This window comes from Echeneis naucrates, chromosome 14 (genome assembly GCF_900963305.1).
Source record: "Echeneis naucrates chromosome 14, fEcheNa1.1, whole genome shotgun sequence".
NCBI classification, from domain to species: Eukaryota; Metazoa; Chordata; class Actinopteri; order Carangiformes; family Echeneidae; genus Echeneis; species Echeneis naucrates.
The window spans coordinates 16,081,218-16,107,254 of record NC_042524.1 but is presented as its reverse complement, the minus strand read 5'-3'; the positions used below and the strand labels follow the sequence as shown (position 1 = coordinate 16,107,254).

The following is a 26,037-nucleotide window of genomic DNA, read 5'->3' as shown; positions in this document are numbered from 1 at the left end:
CATTTATTAAATTTTTTAAGAATTGTATGACATAGTACTTTCCTACATTGTACATCCCACAAACCACTCACATAATTTAAGTCATAGTTAAATCTTTGTATTATTTGACAGGTGCACCCTCAACCGCTGTTGTAATTTATCACGCCCACTATAGTTTCATCAGCGCACTATAGTGGGTGTTGACGTCAGCAGACTACAGGAGGATGACACAGGCAATCCCTGCATATTTGCTCTGCAAGTTCTGGCCTTGCATTTCACACCTCTGGGTTAAAAAGTAGAAGAGGTCATGGTCTCTGCACATACAAATACAAACATGCATTCATCCTACACAAAAAGCAATGATGGTGCTAAACCCACATCTCATCAGAGATATCCTGCCTGCCTCCTTCAACTACAGCAACGCTTCTCATCACCAAGGAAACAGATACTAATCAGACCATTAATACTATTTTAAGTTGGACTGCCTTTGAATGCCTTCTCTTTGAAGAGATTTTAGATTTGAAAAATGTGAACATTTGTCCCATTGATCTCACTACTACTTCACAAGAGTGATAAGCAATTTTTTTTCAATTACAAGAACATACTTGAAGGAAATGGACCTCCATTCATGATGAGCATGAAATAAAAATCACTGGACAGCTTCGGAAACCACAGTATAAAATTAAAGCTTCCCTGAGGCAATATATTGGCCTCAGAAAAGAAAAGCTACAACTGAATTGTTGGTCTAAATAAATCCTTGTACTGATGAAGAATCAAACAGCCCTGTTTTACTTTTATCACTGCCTTTCTTCCACTGATGTTAGCATGCTAACTGGCCAGCCTTAGGTTGTGAATTTCTGATGGTGAATCAGCATCGGAAACCATATATACAGTTATGTTCATAATAATAGCAGTGTCTTTAAAAAGTGTAAAAGTATAAATTCGTCAAATAAATTGCATTTTAATGAACACAAATGCATTGGAGACACTGCACATTCTATTTTGAAGCAAGAAAATTGGAAAAAGTAATTGGATTTGAAAATATTTTAAAGAAAGTCAAGAAATATAATGTTCAAAAAAATAGCAGTGTTGACATCTTTCTTTACAAACTCAAAAATGTACTCTATAAACTAAAATAATACTTGAAGGTTCAACTTTCCTGAGAATCATAACCTAATATTTAGTTGCATAATCACAGTTTCTGATGACTGCTTCACATCTGCGGTAAATGGAGTTGACCAACTTCTGGCACCGGTCAACAGGTATTGCAGCCCAGGACAATTGTACTACGTTCCACAATTCCTCTGCATTTCTTGGTCTAGCCTCATGAACAGCACTTTTTATGTCAACCCACAAGTTTTCGATGGGATTAAGGTCCGGGGGATTGTGCTGGCCACTCCATTACTTGAATTCTGTTTGTCTGGAACCATGATTTTGCTCGCTTGCTGGTGTGTTTGGGGTCATTGTCTTGTTGAAACACCCATTTCAAGGGCATGTCCTCTTCAGCATATGGCAACATGACTTCTTCCAGTATTCTGATGTACTCAAACTGATCCATGATCCCTGGTATGCGATAACAACACCATAGTAGGAGAAATATCTCCATATCATGATGCTTGCACCACCATGCTTCACCGTCTTCACTGTGTGCTGTGGCTTGAATTCAGTGTTTTCAGGACGTCTGACAAACTGTCTGTAGCCCTTAGACCCAAAAAGAACAATCTTACTCTCATCAGGCCACAAAATATTACGCCATTTCTTTTTAGGCCAGTCAATGTGTTCTTTGGCAAATTCTAACCTCTTCGCACGTCTTTTTTTTTGTTTTTTGTTTTTTTTTTTTTTTAAACAATGGGACTTTGCAGGGGCTTCTTGCTGGTAGCTTGGCTTCACATAGACGTCTGATTGTCACAGTACTCACAGGCAATCTTAGATCTTCTTTGATCCTCCTGGAGCTGATCATTGGCAAAGCTTTTGCCATTTTCGTTATTCTCCGATCCATTCGAATAGTTGTTTTTCTTTTTCTTCCTCGCCTTTCTGGTTTTGACTGCCATTTTAAAGCATTTGATATCATTTTAGCTGAACAGCCTATCATTTTTTGCACTTCTTTATAGGTTTTCCCCTCTTTCATTAATTTCTTAATCAAAGAACGCTCTTCTTCTGAACAGTGACCCATTTTACTCAGTTTTTCTAGGACAAATGCACAGCCAGCATATGCAGGGTCAGTTGCCTTGATCCTTAAATAAGGGCCACCTGTTTAACACCTTTTTCTTTTCATATAATCAGTGACCTCACTAATTGAACTCAGCACTGCTATTATTTTGAACACAACTGTGTGTGTGTGTGTGTGTGTGTATGTATATATATATATATATATATATATATATATATATATATATATATATATATATATATATATATATATATATATATATATATATATATATATATATATCCCCCCCGCCCCCCCAATCATCTGGGTACTCCGGTTTCCTCCCACCGTCCAAAGACATCCAGTCAATAGGTAACTGCATATTGCCTGTGGCAGTGGTTGTTTCTCTCTGTATGTTGGCCCTGTGATGGACTGGCAACCTGTCCAGGGTGTACCCTGCCCTCGTACACCCTACCCATAAACAGAAAAGCGGTAGAAGATAAATGAATGAAGTCAAATCCCATTGGGAAAAATCCCCATCACAATATCCAGACGCCAAAGTGGCATCTTCTGCACCTAATAATTTTCAAATTTTCAGGATATTAGGCAAAAACAATAAAACCCAATAGATTTTTATCTTGGAAAGGCAAGCAGAATCCTATATTTGGCATTTTGCTTGAAAGGTAAGTTTAATAGCTGCTGATTAATTACCTATCAGTCAACATTAGCACCCTATTAATCTTTTGACAACACAACCATAAATTTGACAGTTTCAGGTTGGAAGCCTTTATGCAGCTACATTGTTCTGCACATTTCAACTGATTCATTCTCGTCAAGTCTACTCTGAAAATAATCAGGGATGTAAGAAGCTGTGTGTTTTTGTGCTCTCACCAGGAGGCGAGCAAGCCGACATAGCACAGACACAGCCATAAAGCAGTGTTGCCTTGGAAATAACTGAGAAGAGTCAGAGTTCTGTGGGAGATGGAGCATGATTTTGGGGGATTTCTACACATTCTCACAGGCCACAGAGTGATGCCTTCACTTTGCAGTAAGACAACGTGGTAAATGAGCTGACAGTGGTCTATTATTAATACACAAACCAGAAGTAAGTGGAGCAGGTATACTGTGGCCACAACACTATAATTCATCTATATATGAGAAGCAAAGAAACAAACCACAGCCTGACCTGCTGACTGTTAAAATAGAAACTGTATGGCTCATAGTTCCCCTGCTTCACATGCTGTTCAGCGCAGGCCTGGACAAGCCCTGCTTATCTGAGGGAAAAGACAACTCAAGGGAGAAGAAAAATATGTCATTCTCGCATAGAGTGACAAAAACTGGTTTGTTCACTAGCACACATTGAGAGAACCGTTTCTCTCACGTGACATTATGTCGTACCAATTTATCTGCAATTCTCATTAAAAAATAATTAGCATGATCGAACTTCTTTATAGCTACAATATACTTTGACATGAAAACTGAGCCTATGATACTGCCAAGTCCCTGCTGACACACTTTTATCCATTACATTCAAGGCAGTGATCTACTGTAGAAACCTGCTATAAAATATTTCCTAGTCTTATGAGATCATTTCAGTAGATGGGAAGTGGTGAGTGGTGATCCACATTCACACATACCAACATTCTGCACATATACCCTCTGGATTCAGTACGACCCTTTAACTTCTGTGTTCGCATTAAAAACATTGTTGTCTTGTATGTTGTGACAGCAGCTTCAAGCCAAAGACTTTGATTACAAAATTATACCTCCACAGTCCAGAACCAAAATATCTATTATCCTCTAATAATATCTCTCTTATTAGTGTTATTGTTTACATGGTGGCTCATCTTAAAATGTTGCCTACAATGTTTTTAAAGTAATAAACCACTCAAACCTTGCTTGTTAAACAGTTAAACAGAATATCATATTTAGATACAGAAATGCAGATTAAATACATTTGGATGTAGGTTAACGCTATTGAACTTTGAACTCACTTGGCTATTTTCAGAGCTACCAGATGCTTAAAAAAAGAAGTGTGTTACAGATTCAGGAGACAACCAGCTGGGATAAGGGTAAAGACCTTACTTAATTTTTCTAGAGAACTTCAAGTGAATTATTACATTTCCCTTAGAAGTTTAAACTTGATGAGCCATCAAACTAAAACGATTCATCTTTAATGTGTGGTAACAAGTGGCATAACACTTACACTTACTTGCACTCGGTAAAAAAAAATATTTCTATGAGTTAAACAGTTTAAATAGCTGGGATAGCTGAGAACTGGTCTGCCCATCTCTCAGAACAGTCATCTGCTGCAAGCCTGCATGACTGGACTAGACTGATCAAAAACAAACATCAGGATAAAAGGTTCAAAGCTCAGACTCGTTCAGTGAGATTTTTGAATCAACTAAATCATTAAAGAACAACACAAAAACTTATTGCAACGGTCCTGCAATAACAGTGAACATTTAGCCTTACACTGCTGTGAGCAAGAGGTGAATCAGACACACAACCTATGGCTTCAGACTCACATGACCCACTGGATGACATCTACCCAGCAAATGCACATTACACAAAGGTATCAATGTGACCAAGACCCCTGGCACAAGCGCACTGCTGGTGTGTATGTGCACAGACAGACGGCCCAAAAATGCCTCTAGGTCTTCTCACAGTTTCACACACCCTCCATTGTGTTCAAGTATAATCAAACCTTTCCACTGATTATCCTAGCAGTCAGAAAAAAACATCAATATCCTGTTGGTCATTATAGATGGAATAAACTACAAGACTTACAGTAAGTGTTTATGCAGACTGACCCATAGGGACAATACAGTAGAGGAACAAGAAAAAAAAAATTGTAGGTGTGAAGTATTTTCTGTTCTCTTTCTTGCTTCTACAATTTCAGCATCTAAGATACTAAAGAAGTTCTTGAGACATAAAATCCTCTCAAATTCATGCTCATTCTATGTGGTACAAAATTTCAAAAAAGGTCTGTCTTTAGATTGAAGTGCCGTACTCAGTCAGATTCTCATGAAGAAAAAGCCCTTCGTGTCACTCTTCATCAGTCTGGTCTGAGATTGGTGCTGATATTTCTTTGTTTCAGCGGATGGCCTAGACATTTCATTTTGTCCAGGAAATCACATTTGATATCACTGAGATCCATCAAAAAAAGAAGAACTCATGATCAGCACTAAGCTACCCACAATCCCTCAAATACTGTATTAAAGGCCAGAACAGACTGGGGTATAAGGATCTAGGACAAAAAACATTTTGTCTGCTGAAAAATTCTTCCTCACTCTATTCTCATTGGGGGTTAGTCATTTGCTCCTGACTCATGCCAGGCAGACGGTCTTTAGTTAATATTACCACACTTTCTTGAGGAAGTGAATGTGACTACTGCTTCCTCCATAAGCCTCCATATATCCTTGCCTGAAAGACTTGTTTTCTCCAGAAATTTTTAATTAAACTGATTTTGTCTTCAGGCTTTTATCTTCCAAAACTACCATTTCTAACATATCACTGAAGAGCTGTTTTTTTGTTTGTTTGTTTGTTTTGTTGTGTTCCATATTGATAAGAAGATTCCTGATGAACCAAAACCACAAAGACATTGTTTAAAGTTTATGACATACACTTGGACTTTTTGCTGAGAGTGAGCCAGATTAGATTTAGATTAGCATAAAGGAAGTATATTAGAGGGAACGGGCTTGCTTGACCATATCTCCTGGAGGGTAAGTGACCGGCTACTTCCAGGCCATGAACAGTAACACCACCATCCACAGGCCACTGTTTCCCTTGTAAACTTCCAGTCTCTGTCAGTCCACTAAGCCACATGACATGAAGTCATCTAAAAGTAACATACTCAAAACAACGACAAACAATGCTTTCAAGTCAAGCTAACTATCTACACATAGTTCCCTGCCTCATACAAAGCTACGATATCTTTTCAGACATTTCATTTATTAGTTAAAAATCTTTCACATCACAAAAGATGCAATCTAAACAACACGGGAGAGTGGCAGTACAGGATACAAAAAGGATTTTTTTCTCTTAATGTGAATGCTAATTTACATTCTGAACACTGACCCTCAACTCCTCTACAGTTCCTTTGGGTCTGGTCTAACACCAAGCCACAGAGCTCTACATTTTTATCCTTAATCCACACTAGTGACCTGTAGTCCCATACTTCAGACCCTGATCCCCATAGTCTTGGGCCCTGGAAACACACAGAAAGAGTAGACGCTGATGCAGTCGCATCTCCAATTTCATATTGCACCAAAATCCCATTGAGGATCCCTTGGGCTCAGTCTAAGGAAAGCCACTAATCCATTTGCTGAAAAAAACCACTGTGATACTGTTGCAAGGGTTTACACAGGAAATTGCACCTTTATCTGTTCTGCAGTTGTTTATGTTTCCTATTTTGCCCCCACCTGAACACTGGACCCTCAAAATACTTTGTGGTAAGTGGCCTTAATTCCCCGTAATCACGTGTATGTACAATACCACACAGCAGATGGTTTACTTTGGCTCTGGTCCAACTTAGTCAAACTTAACCAGGGTTTCTTTTGTTTCATGAGATCCACTGTTAACTGAGACAAGGAGAAAATAAGGGCCAGAAGCAATACATAAAAAAAAATAATAATAATAATCTACAGGTGATTGGGCACTCCATGTGCTAAAATATTGTGCAGTCTGTGGATGCTGGGGTGATTAAGCTCAAATGCAATGCTTGGCTGATACGCAGCATTCAATAACACATGGCATCTTCCATTAAATCAGGAGTAACCTGCCGCCTGTTAAGATGTATGCCAGGCCCATTAGCTGAGCCAGGGCCTTTCTGACCTCACTGTTCGGTTCGGTTGTGTCATTATATTAGTTGGAGATGTAACATTGTACTTTCATGTTTCTATTTGTCGTGATATTGGTGACTTTACCTGCAGAAGAGGAGTCTTCGTGGTCGGAGCTCAGGTAACCGTCACTCCTCCGGTCGGGGGTGCTGCATCCGGAGCCGCGGGAGGCTCTGCGGGGGATGTGCGGGAAGGACGGGGACAGCCTGCCGTCGTCGCCGGAGTCAAAGTCCCTGCTGTGCCGGAAAGGCCTCCGGGCGTCCATGGTTGTCCTGTTGGTCTTTGGTGCCAACAAGTTATTTCGGACGAAATTCTCGTTCAGCTCCGCATCCTCGTATTCCCGGTCGCTGCTCTCGTCGTTGTCATTGGGCGGAGGGACGGTGCAGGCCGGGGTCCCTCTCTGGAAGCTGGGCTTCTGAGGCGGGACGGGGATGGGGACAGGTTTGCCTCTGTTGCCGCTGAACCTGCTCCGTTCTCGGCCGAAGGAGCTACAGATTCCCGCTGTGTGTCCTGCGGCGTGGAGCCTCACGCCTCCGGAGTCGGACACCCTGGTCCTGTCCCCGTCACCCACATCGCCCCTCCGCAGCGGCTTCCTGACATTGCTCGTGTTAAAGAGGCCAAACGTGTCGGCGTTAAAGTTTTCATCTTTGCCTTCAAACCTTTCCGGGTCGTTCCGTTTCTGTCGAGCCATGGTGGTCTGCAGGTAGATCACCTTGAATTTCTCCTCCGCCAGCGCCTTCTGGAGCCTCTTCAGGTTTGATTTACACGTCTCCAGCTCCGACTCGATGTCCTCCACGGAATTCAAGTCCATCTGAGGCACTTCTCCGTCGGGGAATTCATTCCTCCAGTGTTTGGCGAATTCCTCCTGTTCCCACATTTTGATGTTCTCGCCGGGCTGTCTGCCAGCCGCAGTCCGTTAACGTACCGGGGAGAAAGGTCGAAACCAACTGTTTGGCGTCCTCCGACAGTTAGCGTACAGGTTTCCTCTGGAAGAAGAACAAAGAAAACAGGCTGTCGGTGTCAAGTGGACCACTTTCTGACCATCTCCAGCCTCCCACACAGTGAAACGCCGCCGCTGGCTGTGCGTGTGACGCGAAGAGCAACTTTAGCGGCGCTGCGAAAAGTTTCCAGACTTCCTGTATCGACACGTGATGCGTTCAAGTGCTGCCTGGACAATTGCCACACAGCCCAGCACCAGATTGTGAAGCAGGTGCGTTTGGCCTCGACTAGGGAGAAAATATATAAAATTATAATGTTGCTCCTTAACATTCAAGACTAATCAGCCTGCGGTGATACATTATGGCGATAAAATGTTGGAATATATAAGAGGAAGTAAAAAACACCACACAAATTATTTAAGTCTATCATAGTTGCGGGCATATGGCCAAATTATTACCATAAATTCCCCCATGCAGTTTCTATCCTGGGATGCAGTATTTAATACATGACGAGTACCACCACAGAATATTTGTGCCTTTGGATAAACGCGTCTGATAAATGGAAATATGGACATGGATAAATATTTGCTGTTGGCCAAAGGTGTATCAAACTCAGACAGCACTTGAATGCAACAAATAGTGGTGAAATTGAAATAGTTGCTGGGCGTGCAGAGCTCACTGTTCACTATCAAAGCTGGCAGCTTTCACTCATGCGTTACAGTCACGTGCAGAATAATCCTTGCGTGCCATTGACGCGTTAAATTGCGGCGTTTTAACCAAATCACAAAAAAATTACATATACATATCACATCAGAAATGGATTTAAAAGAGGGTTGGGGGGGTTTCAAATAATTCTAAAATCAATAAACTTAAAAGTTCAGACAATGTAAAAGTCAAAAGCATCCTTTGTTTGCCTATGTGGCATATGATACTTGAGTGCCTGAATCATTCATTTGATTAATTTAGATCAATTCTAAGACAAAGGGACTCTTTTATTGTGTTGTGCCTGTTTAAAAATAATTGGCAGACATTTTGAAAAGATTATCCAGCATCATTACTGTAAAGGGAGGGCACAGACCGTGTTTCCGTCCTTCCAGCTGCTTGTTTCAGTGGTTTGACATCACAGTTGTGTGTGTGTGTGTCTGCGTGTGTGGTTTTTTATATGCAACTCTGTATGCATATTGCATCCAAGCATGTGATAATTTACAATAAACAATTTGTCATTCTCTTAAGACCACTGCAGAAAAAAACATATTTTGATCCTCAAACTAATAGAATTACTATAGGCTTGGAGAAAAACATCCACACTGGATCACCTATTATACCTAAAAACCTACAAGGGAAAATTATTTCAAAAGCCTCCTGAACATTATGCAGGTCTGGTCAGCAGCTACTGGAAAAGTCTGTTTGAGGTTAGTTATGCCGAAAGATGTTTGATCAGGTATTAAATCCAAGGGCTCATTAATTTTTTCCACAAGCACTGTGAATATTTAATGGTTGTGTTTATGACCAATCAATGCAGAAAAACCAGGCATTTCCAAAGGTTTCCCATGCTCTTTCCAGCCACTGTACTTTTTACCATTGTCTTGCCTACCAGTTTCACACAGAGAAGTAAACCTGAAACTTAATCACCTTAATCGCAGTAGTATACACACAGCTGGCTCTAAATTAAAAACTAGCTAAGTAGTAGTTGCCAAGTAGTAGATTTCCCGTAAAACTGAGTTGTTACACTATGCAGCAGAGGAGATGGAAGGTCGTGGTGGTAGAGATGGGCATTTAGTATTTTCAAGTGCATGTCTGGAGCCCTGCCCAGAACTGAAAGAATATTCTCCTAAAAGCTCCAGTGGCCAGAGGGGATCATTGATCAGTACTTGCTGCAGGTCTGAGAGCCCTGATTGGGTTACTTAAATGAATAGATGAGATGGGCTATTACCAGCCTCTAGTCATAAAGCTAAATTACAACTCACAAGCTGGGCATGAAATAACAGGAAATATATGGACTACAACTGTTCAGTACAGTCAGCTTGTGGAATGCCGAGTCCAGCTAAGACAGTCACACCACCCGTACTTCACTGATGGGACTGATTCCATATCTGGTTTTAATGACTTTGTCATTCAGTCCAAAGATAATGACTGGGGAAATTGTACTATACACAGAGTGTGTAGATGCAAAACAGCCTTTACACCTCGTTCACAACCTGTTTTCATCCATTCGGGCTCATTTTGGCCACTGTTATGCTCCAAGCATAAATGTGCTGCATTTATCAAAGATGCATGATAGAACATATACTAATGCTCCAGTGCAAAGGCATAGCATGCTGCTGTGTGATTATTTAAATATATAATGCATCACACTTGATCGTGTCCTTTAACGTTTTCACGCCCATTCAGTTCCAGATGTCCTGGATACCTGTGATTTCTAATTCAATTGTGTGAATTGAGTAAATAGTCGCAAATGAGGATAATATTAACCGTCAAAGATGACACATGCTGTCACTGCAGAATGTGTCATCATGAACACATCTGGTTGTCCTCTATAAACACTGCAAATGCAACTCCCTGTGTACACTACACACACACACGATACTGGTAATACTGTAACACTCTCTGTGGTGCTTCAGGTTCACATTTTGTGTCAATGATGATGCAGAGCTTCGTAAATAATTTTACATCGATTGGAATCATTACAATAAGGCTTGGTTGGGATTTTTCAACACACACACGAATTTGTGTTTACATGTTTTCATGTAAGTGTTATTGTTATTGTATTTATTATGTGTCTCTGTGTTTCATACATCAGGCAAAACAAACATTTTGCCTGATGTATGAAACACAATAGCAATGCATGCTTTTAAGAAACAGTCACAATCTCAATTTAGTTTGTGCATTTGGGCTGTAGTGTAGTGTTTGTGGGACAAGTGTCATGCCAGTAAATGAGTGAAATGCCAGCATTGCACCACTGACAAGCTAATAAAAAAAAAAAAAAAAAATCCTGACAGCTTGCACCTGGAAACTCAGCTGTGTAATCTGCTGCAGTACAGTGAGTCACAAGTGGAGGATGTCAATCAGTGGTTGTGCGATGCCCTCTTGTGGTTGCTACACAATATAATAGAGCAGCACAGTGGCTGCAACTGCAAGCAATAAAATAGCACAGTGTAGCACAGTACTACATTTATTGATTGGATCATTTCCACAGGACCTGAAGAACAGTGACCTTCAGTAATCATATCAATGGTACTACCAAAAATATTGCTGAGTTACTCTAAGACCTTAATGACACACTGCAAGACAACAAAAAACATAAAACATTAGAAAGTATAGAAGCTTTCCCATGATTCAACAAGTCCTATACATCATTTAAAACCAAACATACAGTACAAGTATATCAAAATAGACACAAATATATTATTATAAAACAGGTTTCAAACTGCATCCCATTTGGACATATACCATTTCTTATCAAAATTATATCTTGTTATTCAACACATATAATCTACAAATTTTTTCCCGTATTTGCTGTGTATTTTTTTTATCATAAATCTCCATTAAGGCAACGATAGGACAGCACCACAGATGCAACCACTGAAATTACAGGTGAGTAGGTAGTATCAAAGGCCACAAACACCCTGCTAAAGATGTTACAAACATATTCTCAAAGGAAGACAAACAACTAGAGTTTTGGGTCAAAAGTTGGAGGTTATGATCCTCAGTAGCCTTCCTGAGCAGCAGTAGGAAACTTAGAGAGTGTCACATAATGATTCATAAGCCATAAATGATTCGGCCTTTAATATTATAAAAACGTAATTGATTTAATGTAAATATATTTTTAAATAAGAACATTATTGTAAATACTTACCAAAACAATAAATCAGTCTTCAGATCAAAGACTTTCACAGTGACTCCTTTCAAAGCCTCTACAAATATTTTTTGCATAGTTAATTGATTTTCTGATAGTAAATGCATAAAAAAAAATAAATCAGTGTGTAAAAGATGGTATCTAGTCATTATATGAGGGAGTCTGTTCAATTGCTAACAGAACAAAGTGCAATATCTATACCCAGATTGTTGCTCCGGTTAACATACTGTATATTCACTGTCAGCCTCATAAAGCAGTTTTCATGCTTTTCTGATAGCACTGGCTACTAAGGTTTCTCGCCTGGTGGTTACAAATGCCTGTTGTTTTTCATAATAGGCTGCCTCATTAATAAAAGTGGGATAGACGGTGCTGGAGCCTTGGTAGTGGATGGTCTTTCCATCAAACGTTTGGAACATAGGGTCACCGGGGTTCAGCGGTTCCCAGTCGCCATCCTGAAACAACAACAAGCAATAACCAAAGAGGGAGTAACGCAAGTGTGTTGTTCAAAACAAAACAATCTATTCTCAAAGCCAACAGAGATGCCACTTCATTTTTAAGACTCAAGCAAGATTTACAAGTTCACTAGGTGCAAAATACAGTATGTCTTGGAGAGTGAAGGGAGTTGAGAAATACCTGAAGATTGGGGTGCACCATGGCAATGATGTTTCCATTATTATCTCTCGGATAGTCGATCCGCTCTAAGACCCGGAAAACTTCCACTGTGCAGGGAGGGAACTCCATACCTGAACAACACACAGAAACTATTGCTGCAATACTGGAACTATCCTCAGAACTCCTCTACTACAACAGCTAACGAGGACACTGAAAAATGTTTGTACATTTATTTTGCAAATTACAAGCGAGTGGAAGAAGACATGAAGAAAAACAGAAATAAGCACCCTCACCCTAAAACAATATCTCCTCAAAAGAAAAACAATAAAGCAAACAAGAATAAAGTATTTAAGGTACTATCATTGCATTAAAGAAATAATGCTGGTTAATGCCAGACTATGTGAATGTGAGTAGCAGTTGTTGCCAAATACACATTTTATTAATAGTAAATACTGTTATTCACAGATGATCTGATCCTCATTAAATGTAATCTAGGATGATGATGATCTCCTCTCTGTGTCAAATTGAAATGTAAAGTTTGCTCTGTGCACTAAGTGGATGTGAAATGAAACAAACAGGATGTGATCTAAGTGCAGATTTTCAGGTTTATAGCTGAAATTCCTTGTTTGTGTGCACAAAACTGGCTTAAAACTTAAAGACAATTCTGATTCTGATTAATTTCACAGTATTTACATCAAAAATCAGGTGAACTGTTAGTCATTGCAATATATTTTATATGTGTCCTCCAATTTTTTAGTAAAAGTAAAAGTAATTGGACAATTGCTCAGCTGTTCCATTTCGAGACATGTCTTATTCCCGTTATTTCACTGGTCAGGAGCAGATAAAAGGTTTAAGGTTCATTTCAAGTCTGGTATTTGTCTTTTGGAATCTGGGGAGGTCAACTCTCAATATGAAGTCCAAAGATCTTTCACTATCAGTGAAGAAAGTCATCATTATGCTGAAAAATCAAAACAAACCCATCAGAGAGGTAACAAAATGTGGGAAAATCAACTAATTGGTACAAGAATGCACTGGTGACCCAAATAAGAACTTTGTGGATGACAGAAGAATCCTGTCCCCTGCTCTTAATAAAACCCCTTCAAAACAATTGGCCGAATCAAGAACCGTCTTTAGGAGGCTGAAGTATCTGTGTCAAAGTCAACAATTAAGAGGAGATTTCCCCAGAATGAATAAAGAGGGTTCACCACAAGATGTATAACATTGGTGAGCGTCAAAAACAGGAAAGCCCGATGAGAGTTTGCCAATAAATGTCTAAAAGAACCTGCGTAGTTCTGGAACAACATCCTATGGACAGATGAGTCAAAGATCAACTTGTACCAGAATGATGGAACAGAAGAACATGGAGAAGGGAAGGAACTGGTCACAAGCCAAAGCAGACCACCTCACTGGTGTAGCATGGTGTTGGTAGTGTAACGGGGTGGGCATGTACGGCTGCCAATTCAACTGATTCTCTGATTTGGATGTAAGTATACTCAAATGAATGCAGAAAGTCAGCACTTACAGACTTAAAAGAAACTTTGAGTATAAAAAGATTACCCACGGAAGACAATAAATGCGGTAAAATAATACTGAATAAAGGATGATGCCTTATCCAGTCTTTGATGACAGAGTATAGCTTATGCTGACCCAGTCATTGTCCTCGGTGGGGCAGTTGTACAGACCATTGATTTACTATGAAGTTGACTAAGTGTCATGAATGCATGAAAGGTTTTGTCACGTGTGAAAATATGTCTTGTTTCAATAAAATACTTTTCCAAAAACCCAATACATTAACATGACTTTCAAAAAAGAACACATTAATTAATTTCAAATAAGCAAAACCTGATTCGCGTACAGTAAATGTGGAGCCATGATGTCATGGGAAAAAGACAGGGAGGAGAGAAAAGCTGGACATAAAAAGACTGAAACATACTGATTCACAATTTTATACTGAACTAATGTCAGACATTACAAACAAAAGCATGTTATCTATGAGGCTGCTACTGAGTGAAGTGTCTGACTCTTTCATTTTCTACGTCTATGTGCCTATTTGTGTACAATCTGATCAGTTGCTCAGTAAACTGATAACTCTAATACAATGTTCAAACTTAGTACAATGCCGGAGTGACTGGAGTCACACTCCACAGCTCAACAGGAAGTGATGTGTGGCAGTGCTCAGACGTTGAGTGAGGGGATTCTCAAATGATCTTGTAAAAGAAAAAGACCACTGAGCTGTATCACTATGCAAGTGGCAGTGCAGGATAAAAAGATTAAAATAGAGTTTTCCCACCGAATCTACATGGTGGCTGATCATCAGGGACAGGACATCTGTAACAGCAACGTCTGTTATTGCTAACTGAGTCGTTTCTTCATGCTGCTCAGCTTCAAAATGCAGGAACACCAATTCATCACAGTACCAAAGCATTCATCAGCACCAGTGTGGCCCCCATGACAGAAGATTACAACAGCATTGGCAGCCGCTCTCTAACGACATGGAACCCGACCAATTCCCAACAAGCCGGCCATTCAACAGAAGGCCAGTCAGGAGAAACCAACAGACTGCAACTCACACTTGGCACACACTGCTTGTTTATGTAAAAAGGAGAAGGAAAAGCTGCCCTGCACCTAATCATTGCAAACACTGTTCCGAGCATCATGGAGGAGAGCGGAGGCGTGATAAGCCAGATGGAGATAAATTTAGAGATGTGAATGTATGCACATCTGGATGAATCAGCCGACCACCCTTGGACATTCTGTGATGAAAACTCAGAATGATGCTGATAAGCAAACAGACAGACTCTGAACATCTTATCTTTCCATTACATAACACCTGATGAATCATAATATGAGTCATCCCCAGGTCAAAACCGCATATACATTGTTTGGCATTTCAAAGTCGCCTGCAAACTTTAAAAACAATGACATTCAGTTTCAACTGCTTTGGCATAATTTTTCAAATTGTATGACACAGAGTGCTACTCCACATGTGGGATTTTATAACTTCAGATTTGAGGCTGCTGCTGTGGTCTGTCTGTCCTACCTTCATTAAACAGTTCGATGAAGTCCAGGGCATGTTTCAGTATCACTCTCATCGCTTCAAATATGTTACTCCTCAGTACACCTTGAGGCTGAGGACCCACTTCCAGACCTGCAGTAGGACAATCAGAAGATTACATTAACATATGTGAAACTGTAGTCCAATGAAAGGTGAGGGGCAATTATTATCTGAGATAAATTACTGAATAGGGTTAGGCCCAGGTCTCCAAGACTCAATGTTTCATGTTGACAAGCCAATCAAACTAGTACAGAGAGATACAAAGGGGTGGCACACACACAAAACCAAACATAAAGAGAGATTTTCCAAAGTGGAAAAAAGTGAAAAACTGTGAATAAACATTTTGATCATTCTTTTATGAGAGTGCATAACAATGGAACTATTGATAACACAAATTATGGGTAAGGACTAACGTGGAGTGTTTAGCACATGGTTACTCATTCTACAACCCCCCACCCCCTTCCCTATTGCTGAACATTAGAGACTCACCCACGGGGTGCTTGGCTACAGAGCGTGAAGTTGAATATTTCAGAAGAGGGTGTTCATTCAGCAGAACGAGACAACTGGCCGGAGCGATGGCTTTCTGTAACACAAAACCAAGAAGAATTGTGTCACAACTTCAGATGTGAAAACACCGTCACACAATCATAGACTTCACATCAGCTGGCTGTCTCAAACAGACCAAACTGTGAATGACTGTTTTGACCTTCTGCTCGGCAGAACAGCATATTAAATCTGCAACAACTCATTTCAAAACTAATATGATGAACACACAACGACGAACAGAGCGACCATGTGCATGAGTCAAGCATAGGCTCTGAGAGCTGCCAACAGCAAATAAGAAAATTCATTTGTAGTCAGAAAAATCTTTTCCTGTGTCACTAGCAGTAACTGTGATTTATCAGGTCCATCAACATTTGAGCTGTAAACAGTTCAGGTAAAAGAATATTTTTAGGCTATTTTCCCTTCAATTTCCCCTTTGGACAAGTACTCAGCTGCTCATGAAACAACCCCATTTATGATTTCATAGCAAGTCAATCAGAGAACTCAAAGTTCACCGTCTGGCAGCAATTCACTGGATGTTTTAATGGTGATTTCTGAGGTCAATCTACTATCTTTCTAAAAGCTGATCTCATAACCTCAGTTGCTTATAGTAAATAAGAGTATGTAACCTTTGGCTCATCTTTATCTCCCTGATGTTTCTCTGCTGCCTTTGTTTTATTTAAACATTGACTCAGAAGCGGGAGGAAACTAAGAACTATGTATCATTAGATAAGTTGTCCTAACATTAAAGTTTCTTAAAATTGTGCTGCATGCATGTATATGTTAGAGATAGACAGAGAGAGAGAGAGAGAGAGAGAGAGAGAGAGAGAGAGAGAGAGAGAGAGAGAGAGAGAGAGAGAGATTTTTACTGATGCCAGGTGATATAATTTATCTCTGTAAAAGTGTTACAGGTCAACTGCAGTGCACACGCGAGTTTATGCCGTAATGTTTAAACAACCCAGTGGGCTCCTCAAGGCTGTCACCTTGATGTAGTTCATCATCTGCAAATTGAAGAGGTCTTTGGAGCTTTCCAGAATCAGGGTGCAGCCCATGTTGGAGGTTGTATTGTGGAGGTCAAAGATAACATCATAGGCCTCTGGGCTTCCTTTAGGTCCAAATATCCTGTTAATCTCCTGGGCCCTCTGAACCTCATAGGGCAAATCGTCTCCTCCTGGAGCACTGGAGGGAAAAGACACACACGCATGTACAAACTTGTCAGACAACCTAAAACAACAATGAAGAAAGCTAAGAAGTGCATTAATAATTTACACCAAAGTGTCTATCAGACCTACATGCCCTGTAACACTTTCACTGAATCGTTAAACACAGTGGAAAAATCTCTGTGACCAATGACCTATGAGTTGACATAGTAACTGTGGTGATGCGTGGAGTGTATTTCCTGTGGATGTTTATGTGTGAAAAACCGGAAAACACAATAGATAATGACCTCATGATGATGAGCACGGTACACCTTCATAGATTATGGTAGAAAGCCATACAGCAATTAACTATTTGGGGGAATACAAGGACAGTGGCCTCCTTTTGTCAGAAAAAAACTGAACCCACTCTCCAAATCATGTGTGTCCACACAAAGGATCCTTGAGAACTTTGTTTTGTCTCCGGGCTAAACTTGCTTTTTTTCCCCCCAAAACACACATCCAGCACTATGAGCAGAGAGTGAGAGCTGTCCTTTTTCTCATTGCTCTTTCAAAGCATTGGAAAATAACCACTAGTCCAGGACATTCTCCGAGCTACTGTAGAATAGTACCTCTGCTGCACATATTGTCTCACCTCCCCCACATCTGCTCTGTAGACCCCATTTTCAGCAAATATCTACCATTGTCTGGATGTCAGTACACAAGCACGGTGTAAGCCACAGCGGATAAAGTGGACTCCTAAATAATAACTTCTACTGAGAGGTCATACAAGCACTAAACACGAGGAAGAGAGGAGCTATCTGCCCATTTAAGTTGAAGAAAGGGACACCAGAGGCTGTTTTTAGAAACACTCTCCAAGTGGTTGATCTTCTTCAGTCTTGCTTTCAGAGAGGTCAATCAGTGTCCAGGTTGAAGTGGTTAAGATCATTGTGTGATCATGCTCTCACAACCTTTAAATCCTCTAATGATAATAATAACAGTATTGAATATAGTCAGGGCCACTTTCCTTCCCTTCCCCTACACTGACCACCGTTGCAAAAAAAAAAAAAAAAAAAAAAAATTTAGCACACTATTCAAACACTCCAACCCAAGCAAGAGTCCTGCATTCCAAACGTTACTTTGGTAAATTATTGCAACATTAGAATTAACATGTACTTAATGTATTACCATCTTATGCACCAGGCCCCTGCCAGGATTATACTATTACATAACTGGATCGTTATTAGTCATACATTAAGAACCAGATGGTGTAACTGGTCAAAGTTGTGCTAATTACAGCACCGTTTGGTATGTTAATCTACAATAAATAAATCATATTATGTAAACTGATGATATTTTTAGAAATCTGAAACCAGAAAGTGACTCCATCAGTCAAATTCATGTAGTCCAGAAAACAGAAACCAGAATATTTTTGTTGTGAAATGTAGTAAAGTTGAAGAATATGACTGAAGATAAAACACGTACAAGTAGGCTACTGTACAGTTCTGAATTAAATGTACCTTTACTTAAATATAGTTACCTTATTCCCATAATGTTCCCATGAATGATACCAGAGTAAAACAAAAACTCTCTCTCACACACACACACACACTATAATGACCTTGGGGGCTGTAACTGTAGGACTCCAGTGCAATGCGGATTTATGAATAGTGGAAGACAATGTTGTTACCAAATCACTTTAGTAAATAAGCTTTTGTGTGTGTTCATGCATGCGCCAGCGTTTGCGTAAGAGCACGTTTCCACTATTGTGCACAGGAAAGAGAAGGAACAGAAAAGATGATCTTAAGTCATTTGCAATGCGGTCACGTTCCACTCACGTTTTCTCTGGTGGCTGGCAGTCAGCTGAAGTCCGGGAGGAGGGCAGAGGGAGGGGCCCAGCACTGATGGTAAACACTGTTCTACCTGCTACTGTTTACTGACAGCCCAAGCCTGTTAAATAAAAGACCTGATGTTCCTTCTCTCTACGGTCCCTCCATCCAGCCTGTGTTTGCACTCCTATTGTGTAAAACACTTGTTTTCTCAGGAATGAAATGATCCTCGTTTATCTGCCAGCGCTCAAACATCCATATCGCTTCTGGTACATGATTAGTGTTATTAGCTCCAACGCATTCACACCAACCGTCTTCTATAATTCAGCTAATGTTCAAAGAAACGTTTGGTGACAGATCTGACACAATAAACTGCTGCTTGCATTAGAAAAACAAAACTTTTAGACTCTGAGTTTGTAGTGTGGGTGTGCGCCATGAGCCACTCAAACAACAACAACAACAACACCGCTCAGATGTCACAGCGGGTCCGTGTTTACCTCAGGTTCTCCGGGGTGAAGGCTCGGTTCAGGTCCGTGTCCACGTATCTGGTGCACTTCTCCACGGCCCTGGGGTTGGTGATGAAGGGCTCGGTGTCCACTCTCTTCCTCTGGATCTCCTCTTTGTTCTTCATCCACAGGTTCACCAGCGTCACTCCTGACATCTCGTTCCCGTGCGTCCCCCCGAAAATAGCGACCCTGGTGGCCTCGGCGAAGCTGGCGCTGCCGCTGAAGGACATGTCTGGACGGCGGGCTTCTGGAGCAGAGGGGGGGGGGGGAAACTTTCTCGCTGGCTCTCCGCACTCCGGCGGTTTAAATGCCTGGCTGTGGCTGCGCGCTTACGTAACGTGGCCGCGGGCTGCCGTGCGTAAAAAGCGCTCTCTGCTCGGTGTTCAGCTGTCAGCGAGCAACAAGCCACATACCGAACACGGGCTTCCGGCCGGTGCCTTCCAAAATAAACTGCATGCAGACACCGCCGTGCGCGTTACAGTGTTTACTGGTGGACTGCTAAAGCCGTTAACAAGTGCACTGTTAAAGTTAGAAACAACGGGATACTGTTTCCGGTTGTTGCCTTCAAAATAAAGCGGCGTGACCTTCTAGAAACGCGCAGTCCCATTAAGTAGTTCTTACCAAAATGTCAATTTCTCAGCATATACAAGTGTTAATGTGAAAAAGTAACCCGATAACCAAAAAAACAACAAAAAAAAAAAAAAAAAAAAAAAAACGATCAGAGAGGATAAATAAATTGTCTACAATATAAATGTTAGTTATAAGATACCATTTATTTGACAGCTACGACCTTCAACCTGTAGGAGACGAAAAATGTTCTGTGCTTATGAAAAATACAAAAAAATAAATAACTACCTGTACCTACTTTTTTTAAATTATTTGAGCTGACATGTCCAATGACAGTGGGACTGGTTCTATTCTACCTTGTTATAAACTGAGGTGCTGAAGTGTGTTGAAATTCTGAGTATAAAAAAAATCTTTAAAAACAACAAAAGAAAAAAAATTATTTTAAAAACATCCAACATCTTCATGCTGTTTGTATTCAAAACAGTTATATTTTGTGCATGTTTGTTGGGAGTTTCAAACTAACAATCAGTGAGGAAGTCCTCTCTTGTATTAAAAAGGTTCTTCTTGGGCTTTTTCTTCTTGCTTTTACTGATACAGTGCAACGGAAACAGTTCAGACTGTAACAACACAGGACTGCAGAATGTGAAGCTGGGGTCACTTGTTTCCTTTTTTCTTTGGGTCTCCATTTCTGTACATTCAGCTGACAATTTCCCCTCAATCAAAACGTCATCAGGGGATTTGACTTTTTTCTTCTTTTTCTTTTGCCTTACAGTATTTACCCCTGGGTCAGTGATTTCATATATCACACTCTGGCAAGTTTCGTCTTGTTTGTCAAAATCGTTCTCCATACTCTCTCGCACTACTGACATTTTCCTCTTCCTTTTCTTTTTCCTGACCCCATCATTAGCTGCCTCTGAATTTCTAGTGATTTCTGTTGATTCGGTTTCAAAGTCACTAGCGCTGACAGCAGGCTTCTCTGCACCCCAGACAGGAGCAGCTATAGATTTTAAACACGGAGAACTTTGTTCCTGGTGCATTTGAGCATTGTTTTCCCCTGCATCAGCAACGAGGAAGGAAGAGGTCCTCTTCTTTTCCTTTTTCTGCACAGACACTGAATCATCGTTTTTTTTTACATCTTCTGAGACATTTCTGCCAATTATTTCACTCTCTTCTTTTTTTTTCTTCTTCTTCTTCTTCTTCTTCTTAGACAACAGTTCAGCACCTTGGTTTTCAGGGCCATCCTCTATTTTCTGGGAAGTTTCTGCTTCATTAACTTTTTCTTCAAGATTGCAAGAAACAGCTCCCCCTTCAGAGATACTTTCCCTGGCTTTCTTCTTCTTTACTTCTTGTCCTGTACTTCCTCCCGAGGTTCCATCATTAGAGAAGTTCACATCCTTACAATCTACTGCTCCAGCTTCAGCATCATTGTGAGAAGCTAACAGCTGCTTCTCTTTCTGCTTTTTTCTTTTCTTTACAGGACTGGGTTCTGTTGGGCGCTGAGAAGCTCCAGTATTTCCTAAACTATGTCTTTGTTCTTCTAACGTCACATTCAGTGCATCCTCTTCTTGATACACTTCCATATTTAAAAACATCTTTTCTTTTTTCCTTTTTTTCTTTTTCCTGTGTGTCTCACCATAGTCAGTTACAGATTCTGAAATGACACTGGACTGTATCTGTTCAACATCCTCAACACTTATTTCTTTCTTTTTCTTCCTAACATTCACCATGTTATGTGTCACTGAAAACAGAGAATCCTCCTCAAATCTCACATCAGATGGTGATCCTAAATTCACCTCCTGTATAACATTCTCTCGTGCTGCCGCATTATTCTTCTTTCTATTCTTCATTTGTTTTGAATCAGGACTGTACGTCTTCTCCTGTGCCAGTGTGATGTTATCGTATGATAAAGTTTCATCACTAAATGTTGGCTTCTTAATGGTCTGCCATGCTGGAAACTCTGCTGAATTGTCCTCAAACAGCTGGGGAGCCTCCTCTGCCTCCATATTTACAGATGCTGCAGAGTGTAGCCCCTCTGGCGCTTCCTGACTCTGACCGTTCCCTTCCTCTGCACTTTCTCGATCTCCTTTTGTCTTCGTCTTCTTCTTCTTCTTCTTCTTTACTTCTTGTCCTGTACTTCCTCCCGAGGTCCCATCATTAGAGAAGTTCACATCCTTACAATCTACTGCTCCAACTTCAGCATCATTGTGAGAAGCTAACAGCTGCTTCTCTTTCTGCTTTTTTCTTTTCTTTACAGGACTGGGTTCTGTTGGGCGCTGAGAAGCTCCAGTATTTCCTAAACTATGTCTTTGTTCTTCTAAAGTCACATTCAGTGCATCCTCTTCTTGATACACTTCCATATTTAAAAACATCTTTTCTTTTTTCCTTTTTTTCTTTTTCCTGTGTGTCTCACCATAGTCAGTTACAGATTCTGAAATGACACTGGACTGTATCTGTTCAACATCCTCAACACTTATTTCTTTCTTTTTCTTCCTAACATTCACCGTGTTATGTGTCACTGAAAACAGAGAATCCTCCTCAAATCTCACATCAGATGGTGATCCTAAATTCACCTCCTGTATAACATTCTCTCGTGCTGCTGCATTATTCTTCTTTCTATTCTTCATTTGTTTTGAATCAGGACTGTACGTCTTCTCCTGTGCCAGTGTGATGTTATCATATGATAAAGTTTCATCACTAAATGTTGGCTTCTTAATGGTCTGCCATGCTGGAAACTCTGCTGGATTGTCCTCAAACAGCTGGGGAGCCTCCTCTGCCTCCATATTTACAGATGCTGCAGAGTGTAGCCCCTCTGGCGCTTCCTGACTCTGACCGTTCCCTTCCTCTGCACTTTCATGATCTCCCCTTGTTTTCTTCTTCTTCTTCTCCACCCTTGTTTCATTACTTAGCTCATCATCATTAGTGTCACTTATAAGGTCTGGGAGACTTTGGAGAAGACTTTGGCTTTCAGGTTCGTCCTCTTCCTGTTCTGTTGGCAACAGATTGTCTGTATGGAAAACATCCACTTGAGGCTCTGTAACATTTGGTACCTCTCTGCCAGTGAGTGTGCGTTTGCTTGGACTTTCCTGTTCAAGACCCTCACAAATTGTAGCATCACTGTCCTCACACAGTGTCTTCTCACGCTCTTTTTCCTCAGCTAGAATTCCTTTGTGTTCTCTGGTGAGACGTCTCTTTGCTTCTGATGTTTCAGTTTGGGCCGCGACACTCTCATTACTTGTTACTTGTTTATCACTTGTCTTCCTCTCTGCCAGTCCTCTGTGAGAAGTCTCCCCGCTTTCGGAGCTGTCTGTGTCTGAAGACGATGCTGTAACTCTTGATTTAGGTGCTTTAGCTGGTCTTTTTTGCAAAACTTTCCTTTGTCTTTCTTGTGACGTTTCTTGTTTGGGATTACCAGCGTTCCTCCTCTCTTGTTTTCCATCACCAGCCTCTTTATCTGGAGTGTACCACAGTTGCGGGTGCTTTTTTTTTGAAGGTGCAACAAAACGAGTCCTTTTCTGTAAGATGACACAGACACACACAGACGCACACAGACAGAGAGAGAGTGTAAATTCACATTCATTATGTTCTTAGATCCATTCATTTCTCTTTGGTTTGACAGAATATTTACCACCACTTTGATGTCCGGACAGTCTGAGCATTCTTCTTCTCCTCTATAACAAAACAGATGTGTTTGATTATCAGTCAATTAATCAAACTTCACTTTTATAGCAGCTTTGCAGGCGACTGAAAAATTGAGATGACGTTTGATTAGTGAAGCTGAGACATAAATGCTGACAAAGACATAGTAATCATAAAAAAGAAAACAGTAAAAGAGAAGGTAAATAAATATTCTAATAATGGAAATTCTTAATGGGTCAAAATATAGGCAGAGGAATTTTCATGATGCAAGATGTCAACATTTTGAGCTGCTCTCAGACTGCTGAGCACACTAAACACATGGAAAGCTGCCTCATCCGTTTTTTAGTCTTAACATTTGAAACAATCACAAGACCAGAGTGGTCATTCTGGTTCATGCCTTCCTAAATATGCCGCTAAGTTTGAGACAATTCAATTGTTTAAAGACAACTAACATATATACGTATGAAGGCTTTGATATAAATGTTATGGATTTACTCCTGGTCAGCAGTTCAGATTCAGCTGGAGCGGATTTTTACGTTTTTTTGAGGGATTAAACGGTAAAAGGTCAGGAGAGTGTTACAATTGTACCGTCTGCTGGACATGAGAGCAAGTTACTCAGAGAGACAGAGAGAAATGGCTGCACTGTAATCATGTGACTTTGGTAACTTTGGTCAGCCCTAAATTTTAGGTTTTAGTCCGAGATGACCCTCAGGCCATTTTATCTACTCGCCAAGGGTAAGTCATAAAGAATTTGCTGGCTTAATTTCTCTCTAAATTTAAGTCGTTTCATGATTGAGTTTAAAACAAGAGCCCCAATTGCTCCTGCATCATCAGGAGACAAATATTTGCCTTTCATTGCACAATTTATTGTTTCATGTTTTGTTACAGTATTGCTGTGCTAAAATCATATCTATTAGTTTCCTTTTTTTGTTTATTTTGAAGAAAACTGAAATATAAGATTGATAAATTGTACCTAAAAGTGTAACTAAAAAACCTAAACAAATAAATTAATAAATAAATGCTTGGAGAAACCTTTAAGTTATAGCAACGGATCATTTGGGCCAAAAAAAAAAAAAATGGAAGAAGAACCACACCAGACAGGCCAATGTGTCGACAAGCTCTCAAATCAAGCAGTGTCAAAACCAGGAGTCTTATAGCATCTACATTTTATCCTGATGCCACTTACTTTTACCACGTTTACCAGAGCCATTTTTGACATTGTTGGAACACACTGTCAGACATTTTTAGAAATGTGCTGGGTAGGAGATCAGATCAAAGTTAGAGGTTGAGGTAGTGTTGACAGATATAGGCTTTTAACTTTAAATATGCATGAAACTCACTCTGACAGTGGAGCTATGTGCCTCCCCTCCATGTCCTCTGTTTGTGAAGACAACTGCAGGTCATCTCTTTGATTGCTCTGCCACCGCTCTCTGACACACTTAAAGAAGCCTCCCATCGAATAATGCTGTAAAAAAGGAAATAATTTATATAACATAACAACATTAACACTGAAAACAGCCAGCCAGATGAATGCATACTGGATATTATGGTATGTTCTTACATGAAGCGCTCTGTTCTGCAGGACAAATGATGCCCTGCGCCTGGGCTTCGACTCTCTCCCTTGGAGAAAAGAGAAACTGAACACTGGCAGGTTATATTGTTTTCTTTTCCTTCCTCTGGCAGTGTTGGATTCAGTGTTGGAGTGAGACGATGCGCTGCTGTCGTCACTGTCCTCTAGACCTGTGGCAGATGCCGGCTCTGACCTAACAGTGTTGCGACGCTGTCTCTGTGACCTGACAGTCTCAGGTGCTACATTCTGAGTTATGAAGAGGCTGTCTCCTGAATCACTGCGCACGCGCGCACACACACACACACACACACACACACATTAGACTGGGGCTTCTGCAGATGATGCTGGAGGAGCAGCTGGATCATCAGGCTTCCTTACCTCTCTGATGCAGCTGGATCATCCGATGCTTCATTCCGCTGTCCCAAAGAGGACTCGTGGTGCCGCGATACTTCCTCATCACAGGTTGGAGGGGCTTCTTCCAGGACAACTGTGCCCGACTGCGATGACAAAGCCTCAACTCTGGCATCGGACAGAGTCAACCTCAGAGATCTACGCACCCCCGTCATTGTGGATCTTAGCTAGCCAAGAAGAGCTCTGCTCGGTCTCCGGATCTTCTCGCTGTGTCCGACAGGAAGCTGTCGGAGCTTTGTGGGAGCTCTCTGATTTAAGCTGGGCTGTCCCGGGCTGATAATATGAGCCGATCATTCCCCGCTGCCCAATTGTTGAAACAAAACACAGCACATACACACACGTGCGTCTTCCGCACAACCAGGAAGTGGAGAAAAGTAGGGAGTGTGACGTAGATACATCACCTGACCAA

The 26,037-nt window shown here is 40.7% G+C and overlaps 3 protein-coding genes across 4 annotated transcripts in view; all 3 read right to left on the bottom strand.

Moving 5' to 3' along the window:
• Positions 1-8,083, bottom strand: part of abr (ABR activator of RhoGEF and GTPase) — a 110,802-nt gene extending 102,719 nt beyond the window's left edge. The window contains exons 1-2 of one of the 2 annotated variants that reach the window (XM_029518598.1): positions 7,629-7,846; positions 7,057-7,517 (exon numbers count right to left, since the gene is read on the bottom strand). In XM_029518598.1, the coding sequence (XP_029374458.1) occupies positions 7,057-7,517; positions 7,629-7,846 (679 nt within the window). Of the gene's footprint in view, positions 1-7,056 lie in introns of both variants that reach the window. The other variant, XM_029518597.1, reaches the window with a different exon arrangement.
• Positions 8,084-11,071: 2,988 nt separating this feature from the next.
• Positions 11,072-20,111, bottom strand: aspa (aspartoacylase). The gene is made up of 6 exons (XM_029519461.1): positions 19,436-20,111; positions 16,957-17,152; positions 15,920-16,013; positions 15,416-15,523; positions 12,397-12,506; positions 11,072-12,215 (listed from the first exon to the last, which is right to left on the bottom strand). The coding sequence occupies exons 1-6, from the start codon at positions 19,672-19,674 to the stop codon at positions 12,024-12,026; spliced, it is 939 nt and encodes a 312-aa protein (XP_029375321.1). The 5' UTR covers positions 19,675-20,111; the 3' UTR covers positions 11,072-12,023.
• A 91-nt stretch (positions 20,112-20,202) lies between these two features.
• Positions 20,203-25,975, bottom strand: pho (phoenix). The gene is made up of 5 exons (XM_029519398.1): positions 25,596-25,975; positions 25,209-25,494; positions 24,988-25,112; positions 23,637-23,679; positions 20,203-23,523 (listed from the first exon to the last, which is right to left on the bottom strand). The coding sequence occupies exons 1-5, from the start codon at positions 25,781-25,783 to the stop codon at positions 20,530-20,532; spliced, it is 3,636 nt and encodes a 1,211-aa protein (XP_029375258.1). The 5' UTR covers positions 25,784-25,975; the 3' UTR covers positions 20,203-20,529.
• Between the last annotated feature and the right edge of the window lie 62 nt (positions 25,976-26,037).